Raw genomic sequence first — 9,298 nt, 5'->3', positions numbered from 1 at the left:
TCCCCCCCTCCCTGTCACCCCCCCGCTTCTCCTCCTGACCCCCCTCTCCCCTCTTCCCTCCTCCCCTCCTCCCCTCCCTACCTCTGCTTGCGTCTTAATGCTTTCATGAGTGATTGCGCAGGAGAGAGACTGGCAGCTTTGGTGAGCTTGTCATGGGATGGGGGGGAGGGGAGAGGGGGTAGGGGATGGAGAGAGAGAGAAGGGGTTGGGTGAGGCGGAAGGGAAGAAGGGAAGGGAGAGAGAGAGAGAGAGAGAGAGAGAGAGAGAGAGAGAGAGAGAGAGAGAGAGAGAGAGAGAGAGAGAGAGAGAGAGAGAGAGAGCGAGAGAGAGAGAGAGAGAGAGAGAGAGAGAGAGAGAGAGAGCGAGAGAGAGAGAGAGAGAGAGAGAGAGAGAGAGAGAGAGAGAGAGAGAGAGAGAGCGAGAGAGAGCGAGAGAGAGCGAGAGCGAAAGGCGGGGTGAGAGACAAGACGGGAAAGGGGAGGAGGTGCTAATTAAATGTTGGCTCATACTAAATCTCAAAGTTGTCTCAGGTTTAGCGAGGAGCCAGAGGGGTTGTTTAGGGGGAGGGGGAAGGGAGGGGGAGTGCAAAGGGTAATGATATTCGTTTGCATTCCTTGGTTGCAATCTTTTAATCCAATTCTTCGTAAACGAGTGTAAAAGCACTTATATGTATATATACACACACATATACATACATACATACATATATATATATATATATATATATATATATATATATATATATATATATATATATATATATATATATATATATATATATATATATATGTATGTATATATGTGTGTGTGCGTGTGTGTGTGTGTGTGTGTGCGTGTGTGTGTGTGTGTGTGTGTGTGTGTGTGTGTAAAGAGAGAGAGAGAGATAAAGAGAGAGAGAGAGAGATAAAACGAAGGTAGTGCACGACACTATCACAGCAGCCGCGTAGTGTTACCGAGAGTGCAGAGGGCGCCCCGCTTTTCTTACACCCCCCCCCCCCCCCCCCCCCCTCCCCTTTCCTCTCCCCCCCCCCCCCCTCCCCTTTCCTCCTCCCTCCTTATCCGCCGTTCAGTCAAGTCCACGGCAATTAACAGATAAAGACTTAGAGCTAATAGAGGCGACCGGTGCCACACGGCGCAGTGCCAGCGGAGGAAGAAGAGGACTCACCTGGGAAGAAGGCCGCTGGCGGAGGCGGAAGGTTCTCGGCGAAGTCGTGGAAGCCGTAGAGGCCGAGGAGGCGCCTCATGGTGAGCTCCGCGTACTCCTTCATGTCGGCGGAGGGCTCGGCGCCCCCCGGGCCGCCCTCCTCGTGGGGCCCCGGGGACGTGGGGCGCGCCAGCAGGGCGTTGAGGCGCGGGTGGAGGGGGCTCCCGCCGGCGCCGCTCACGGAGACGCCGCCGCCGCCCGTCAGGTCGACGGCCTCGTCCAGGCGGCGCGGCAGCAGCGTGCGGCGCAGCGTGGGCGTCTCCGACAGGTCGAGGGGCAGCTCGGACGCCGACGAGCCCTCGTTGTCGGCGTCGCGGGCGGCGAGGCGGCCGCGCCCCTCGGAGTCGCTGGCGCCCTCCGTGTCGTCGCTGTCGGTGTAGGTGTACACGATGTTCCTCGGCTTGAAGTTCTTGCGCTTGTTGCGGCGCGAGGCCTCGGGCAGCGCGGCCGACGGGGCCGAGGGCGAGCCCCCCGCCGCCGACAGGTCGCCGGCGCCCTCGGGGAAGGCGCGCGACGACGAGTCGTCGTCGATGAACATCGGGGCGCTCTCGGAGTCGTCGCAGTCCATGTGGTCGGTCGCGGCGTCGTCGTCGAGGGGCGCCGACTCCGCCTCGGGGTTGGACTCCTCCTCCAGGTGCGGCGCAAGGGCGTCTTCAGGGCCGTCCTCGCCCGCGCCCTCGTCGCACGCCGCGTCCTGGTCCGTGTCCATCCTCGAGTCGACCTCGTCTTCGTCTTCCTCCTCGTCTGTCCGAACACGGTCTGCAGGAGCCAAAGACACCGTCAAGGGAAGGAGTCGCGAGAGAACAAGTTGCAGATCAATGTATTATAATATCATGACAAATATATCATAACCCGGTTGATAATAAGTAATGATAAATAATAACAAATGATAATCAACTCCAACAACATGGTAATGATAACATCGATAACAGTGAAGAACAAGATTTTTTTTTTTTTTAACAACGATAATTTCAGCAAAAGGAAAAGACATTAAGTTCATAACTACAGCTTATAAAACTATTAAAAGTATCGAAAGTACTCTATTCAAAATGGTATTATAACTTATAAAAAGAATTAATATAAATGAATCTAATTGATGAATTTAGAATTAGTTTCAATATTGTATAAATATTATCATCAGTATCACAACAATTAAGATAACAATAGTGACTATAAAAAAATATGATGGTGATGGTAATGGTTATAATGACAATAATAGTAATAATGATAATAATAATGTTAATGATGATAACAGTGATAACAATAATGATAGTAAATGTTATAATAACAATAATAATAATGATAATAATAATAATGATAATGATAATGAAAATAACAATAATAATAATGTCAATAAGAACAATAATAAAACAACAAAAATGATAATAACAAAATAAACAAAAATCATGATAAAAACAGCAACAACAAAGACAATAACAATAAGAATAACAACGACAATAGTTAGACATCTCACCAGCGTGATCGTTGTGGGCGTGTAATGGGTGGTCGTCCGAAAATGTGGGCGTGGGCGGTGGTTGAGGACCCCCTAACACCTCGCCCACGCTGGCGGCAACACTCACAACCTCCATGGCATCCTGATAAAGGAAAAAAAAATACATAAATTAGATCGTATTTTTTTATGGTTATTATCATATATGTATTTATTGTATATATATTTTTCTTTTTGTTTCTTCTTTATTTTCCCTTTTTTTTTGTTTCTTCCTTTTTACTTTTTAAATTCTTGTTTAACTTATTTATACAGTTCATGATATTACTATAATTTATATCTATCTTAATTTTGCTATCACAGCTAATGATGATAATTATAACCAAAAAATAATATCACAATAGCAATAGAAAAATTGATAACATTACAAAATAACTTCAAAAACATTATTGATAACATAGCATTAATGATTATGATATCAATAAAGGCCTATCACGCGTCGTTATGAGTAATTATCAAAATGATAGGAACGATATTCTTATTTTTTCTTAAACGAATTTCCGAACGAAACACGAAAAAAAAAATACAAGACAAGATAAATGTAACAACAATCGTGGAAAGTGAAGCGAAATGAGAGAAAACAATAATGATGATAATGATAATGAAAATAATACCGATGATAATGATGATACTAGTGGTAATGATAACTAAATAGAATATTGATTCTATTATCATATGACAATCTATTTTATTATTTCTCTCTCTCTCTCTGTCTCCCAATCTCTCGCTCTCTCTCTCTCTCTCCCCCTCCCTCTCCCTCCATCTCTCCCCCTCTCATTCCTCCCCCCTACCCTCTTTCTCACACCTCCCCCCCCACCCCACCCTCCACCTCTCTTTCTCTCCCTCTTCTCCTCTTCTCTTATCTGTTGCCCCATTTATGTTAATTTTCCCTTCGTAATCACCCGTGCATAATGGGGAGCCTTTAGCGAGGGATCCCATATAATGGTTATAAATCACTCAAAAATAAAGTGCTTGCAATCACGAGGAAGAATAAGATCATCATCATTACACAGCATCGCATTTTTCCCTTAATCATTATCGCTGTTTATCGTGATTATCCAAATTATTTGTTATTCTTGTTGTTGTTCCTATCATCATGAGGCATCGTTTTGAATAATGTCATTAGGATTGCAATAATTGTTATGTAAAAAGCAACACTGCAATTATTATTCAGGTAATCATTGTAATGGTTAATAACATTGTTATTATGTTACCGGAATTAGAATAAAAGTTTTATGTTATTATCATAATGATGATAATGAGATAATTAATAACAAAAATTATAATGATGATAATAATGATAGTAATAACAACAGCAATGATGATAATAATAATAATAATGAAAACAATGATACAAATGATAACAATATCAACCACAATATTGATAACAACAACAACGACCATTGCAATAATATCACCAACAACAGTAAAAATGATGATGATAATGATAGTGAAGATCATCATCATCATCACCATCATCACTATTAACATCACAATTAAAAGCATCGTCATCATAATCCCCAAAATGAAAATTCAGCTTTAATAAGAATTTACTTTATCCTTTGTCTTTTATCATTTCCTGTGTTTGTTAGTCTGTTTATTTGTTTTTATGTAGTTGTTTTGCTTTTTCTTATATTTCATTGCATTGCCTTGTACATGAAATAAAAAAAACGAAGATGGGAGGAGTCAAAGACGCATGGTGAATAAGAATTGAAAAAAAAAAATGAAAAAAGCGAAAAAAAATAATGGTGATGGTTATAATGCTCAATAATCCTACAAGAACATTCATTAGCATAATCATTAACATTTATCATCATAATCATCATTATAATCATCATCATTATCATCATCACCACAGCACTACATCATCCTCATCCACCTTCACTTCCCCCTCTTCTCCCCTCCCCCATTTCTTCCCTCTCCTTCCCCTCTCCCCACTTCTCCTCCCCTCCCCCTTCCCCCACATTCTATTCCTCATTACTCCGCCATGAGGCTGGAAAATTACCCTCTGCATGTCATTAGCGCTAAATTGAGCGGAAATGAATATGAAAAAAATGAAACACAAATAAATAGGTAGAGACACATGAGGAAATTTACCGAGAATGAGGAGGGGAGCGGGAGGAGGGGGGAGGGGAAGGGGAGGGGAGGGGAGGGGAAAGGGAGGGGGAGGGGGCGGGGGAGAGAGTGAGAGAGAGAGAGAGAGAGAGAGAGAGAGAGAGAGAGAGAGAGAGAGAGAGAGAGAGAGAGAGAGAGAGAGAGAGAAAGAGAGAGAGAGAAAGAGAGAGAGAGAGAGAGAGAGAGAGAGAGAGAGAGAGAGAGAGAGAGAGAGAGAGAGAGCTAAGAAACAGAAAGAGAACGAGAGAGAGAGAGAGAGGAAAAAAATGAAATAGTTGTGGAATGCGTTTATGCTTCCCGTATTTCCGGAAATATGCGATAACACTTGAGAAATGCAGAGACACTTCCGGTTCGAGTTAGGCGGAGGCTGGGAGAAAGGGAGGGGGAGGGGGGGATGAGTGGAGGGGGTAAGTTAAGTAATGTGTTGTGTATCTCTGTCTCTGTCTCTCTCTCTTTCTTTGTCTCTCTCTCTCTATCTCTCAGTATATCTCCCTCAGTGTATCTATCTATCTCCCAATCTCTTTTAACTTCCACCTTCTCGTCTTCTCCCCCCCACCACCACCCGCCCCCCTCCCATCAGCCCTTCCCCCCTTGGTCCTAAAAGGCACGGACCGATTTCAAAGCTGATTAATCCCTGATCGCAAATGAGCTCACGGTCATTACGCCAAGATAAACCTGGCTGCGTCAGGACTCCAGGATTAGATAGATAGAGAGATAGAGAGAGAGAGAGAGAGAGAGAGAGAAAGAGAAATAGAAATAGAAATAGAAATAGAAATAGAAAGAGGAAGAGGGGGAGAGAGAGAGAGAGAGAGAGAGAGAGAGAGAGAGAGAGAGAGAGAGAGAGAGAGAGAGAGAGAGAGAGAGAGAAAGAAAGAAAGAGAGAGAGAGAAAGAGAGAGAGAGAAAAAGAAAGAGAGAGAGAGAGAAAGAGAGAGATAGAAAAAGAAAGAGAGAGAAAGAAAGAAAAAGAAAAAGAGAGAGAAATAAAAAAGAGCTTACATGGATCCAGAAGCCTATTACATCTTAGTAATCTGAAAAACACGCGCGTATAAAACCCAAAACCTTCACTGCCCTTACCATCATCACCATATCGTTTCATGCCGCGTTTGGTATTCTAGAAGCGCGGGTTCGTGTCAGAAGCATGGCAAAGTCGTGGAAAATATTGGAACAATCGTGGAAACTCCGTGACAAGTGGGTAGGCTTGTCACGATAGTTACACGGGTGAAAAGAAATGATATTTTTACTGCACTTTTTCTTACCGATACTTCATGTGAGCTTACTACATTTGGAAAGTAATATCTATATTGGATATATTAGGCATCATTGTCCTAGACTTGGATTACAAACCCTTTTAGGAAAACATGGATTATCTGCTGATTTTGATTTTGTTTACCTTTTGGCGGACTTTTCAAAGGAGAGTGAAGTTAAATGAATGGTAAAAGTAGTTAGGAACGTAAAGTTAAAGTATATAATTATATGAAATATGTATACATTAAATCTATATGTATGATATATTAAAGATACGCATATATGTATAGTATATACAGAGACAAAATAAGGAAGATCTATTCATAAACACACGATCCCTCTCATCCCGTTTGTTTCGATCGAGCGTAGAGTGAATTACCGACGGCGCGTTCGTGATATGGTGTCAATTTTTTAACTAGGAACAAGTACAACGGCTGATGCATACCAAAATTGTACTATCTTTTGTTAGTGTTACTTATGATTGTAGTTTCTCTTATGAATTTGTCGTTTGGACAGTGCCATTCATCTGAGACATGTTAACTTTGGAACGGTTGGTAAACCTTATGGTGACAATGATAATGGAAAGAATAAAAATAATAGTCATCATTATTATCCATATGATTGATAATGATAATGATGGTGATAATGATGATAATGGTAATGATAGTGGTAATTAGGATAATGATAATAAAAATATTGATTATGATGATAACAATAATACTGAAAATAACAATGATAATGATATCAATAATAATAATGATGATAATGAAAATATAATCAAGAAAACTACTATAAATTAAAACTGAAGAATCCCCACCTACTCCTCCCCCCCCCCCTACCCCCAGCTCCTCCTCCTATCCATCCAGCCCCTCCCCTACCCCCCACCCCATCCCCTCCCGACTCCCCCCCCCCCTAACCTGGCACGTGCCCCGCCGTGACCTGCCGTGACCTGCCTTGACCTGAGCCCGGCCCGTGGCGCGCCCTTCACGCCCCCGGTCACCCTCTGTTTTCATTCCGCTTTTGTTCCGCGGGAGAAGAGGTCTTGGGGTCGGATCCAGAGAGTGTGGGGTCCAGGGAGTCGGGTCTCAATGTGGGGTCCAGAGGGTGGGGTCACAGCGTGGAGATCTCAGGGGGGGGGAGGGGGTGTTTAAGGGTAGGTGGAGTATCAACGATGGGGTCTCTGGAGTAACAAGAGGTGGAGGGTCATAAGGGGGGGGGGGTCCTAGGGGTCCGATTCAGGGTGGTAAAGGAGCCACCACGGGGGTAGAGGGGGGGAGGGGGAGGGTCTGCCATCGTCCCCGTTCCTTTGTGTCAACGAGTTATTATCGCTTGTTACTTAGACTCGGCTTTTATCGGCTTATTATTGTCCGTCCGGTTTATCGGATTATCGGTAAACAGGGAGGGGAAGAGGAGGGTGGATAGAGGGGTAGGTAGAAGGGATGGGAGAAGAAAGAGAGAAAGAGAGAGAGAGTGAAGAAAGGTAGGGGTCGGAGAATACAAAGCGGGGATATAAGAATCGTTAGTTATGATAACAAATGAGAGAGAGAGAGAGAGGAATACAGAGAGATAGGCAGAGAGGAATACACAGAGAGAGAGAGACAGAGAGAGAGAAAAAAAGTGACAGAAAATATATATCTACCTACTCTCACGCATACCACTTTCCATCACACACACACACACGCACACACACACAAACAAACACACACACACACACACACACACACACACACACAAACACGCACACAAACACACACACACACACATAAATATTTTAGTAATATTTCTTTTCTCGCTTGACTAACTCCAGCTTCCCATTCCTGCCTTTTTGCTGGAAAGTCGTTTGTCTGAGGTGTGACGAAGCAAATTTCTTCGTTTTTCTTGTTCCTTTTTCATCTGCTTCTTCTTTCGTATTTTGTCTTTTCTTTTTCTTTTTTTTCTTTATTTGTTTTTCTTTTCTTTTTTTTAGCGAGGAATGCAAATATTCCGCGTTTCTATGTAGAGAGATCATGTGATGTTTGTTTTTGTTTTTTTTATTCAGTTATATGGTGAATAATATTGATATCATAATAGTCCTCAATGCAACTCATATGCAACACTCTCAACGAGACAAACCAAGATAAAAACAAAAGGAAAAACAGAAAGAGAATGAGAAAGGTAAAGAGGTGAGATAATATGTAATCAAATGGAAAAGAGATATCAAAATAGCTTTCCCCTCATCCTTCTCCCTCCCTTGCCCCCCCTCCCCCCTCCCCTTCCACCTCCACCTCTACCTCCCCTCTCCCTCTCTCCCTTCCTTCCTCTTCCACCTCCCCCTCTCCCACCCCCTGCCCCTCTCCCTCCCTTCCTCTTCCACCTCCCCTTCTCCCACACCCTGCCCCTCCTCTCCCTCGCCCTCGCCCTCTTCCTCCTCCTCCCCCTTCCCCTCACCTTCCCCCCGTCTTTTCACCCCATACAAAGCACACCTTCCCCTCTTTCCCCTCACACGACAGAGGTAGTCACAGGGGTCACGTGACCTTCTACGCGAGGGAAATGTCAACGTGTCTGAACGAGGAGGTCGAGGGGAAGGTAGGAGGGTAGGAAGGGCAAGGGGAGAAGAACTGTGACACCGGATCTCCTCCTCCTTCTCTTCTTCTTCTTCTACCTTCTCCTGTTTTATCACCTACTGATCCGCCTCCTCTTCCTCCTTCTCCTTCCATTCCTCTTCCTCCTCTTCTTCCTCCTCCCGCTTCTCGTCCTCCTCCACCACCTCCTACTTTTCCTCCTCCTCCTACTTCTCCTCCTCCTCCTCCTCCTCCTGTTCCTCCTCCTCCTCCTTTTCCCCTCAGAGAAAGATGTCTATGGGATGTCCCTCGACCGTTAATGGGGGAGTAATTATACACATAGATTCGTGCGAGGGGAAAGAATCGGAGGGAAGGAGGGGAGAGAGTCTCACCTGGAAGGGAGATTTAAATGCCACTCAGGGAGGCAGGGGAGGGGAGGGGAGGGGAAAGGGAAGGCAGAGGGGAGACAGGGACAGTTGAAAGTGTTTACCGAAGAAAGAGGGGGGGGAGAGGGGAAGGGAAGAGCGTGGGGGGGGAGGGGAGACAAGAAAGAAGACAGCCGGAATAAGAGCAGGGGTTACTTTGAACACGATGAGGGGAGATGAGGGGAATGAAAGTGTGTGTGCGGGGGTGGGGGGGGGGGTAGGTAGGGTAAGGTGGAAGAAAGCATTTTACAACAGTGACA

The 9,298-nt window shown here is 44.5% G+C and overlaps 1 protein-coding gene across 1 annotated transcript in view; it reads right to left on the bottom strand.

Moving 5' to 3' along the window:
* Window positions 1-1,070: 1,070 nt before the first annotated feature.
* Window positions 1,071-9,298, bottom strand: part of LOC122253584 (uncharacterized) — a 45,864-nt gene continuing 37,636 nt past the window's right edge. Inside the window, exons 2-3 of the mRNA XM_086553710.1 lie at window positions 2,679-2,799; window positions 1,071-1,963 (exon numbers count right to left, since the gene is read on the bottom strand). Of these exons, the coding sequence (XP_086409836.1) occupies window positions 1,107-1,963; window positions 2,679-2,793 (972 nt within the window). The 5' untranslated portion in view covers window positions 2,794-2,799 and the 3' untranslated portion in view covers window positions 1,071-1,106. The remainder of the gene's footprint in view (window positions 1,964-2,678; window positions 2,800-9,298) is intronic.

This window comes from Penaeus japonicus, unplaced genomic scaffold, assembly GCF_977035675.1.
Source record: "Penaeus japonicus unplaced genomic scaffold, GWHDUDI00000001_assembly GWHDUDI00000028, whole genome shotgun sequence".
NCBI classification, from domain to species: Eukaryota; Metazoa; Arthropoda; class Malacostraca; order Decapoda; family Penaeidae; genus Penaeus; species Penaeus japonicus.
Note: the sequence above shows the minus strand (reverse complement) of the source record. Positions and strands in the feature narration are given on the sequence as shown.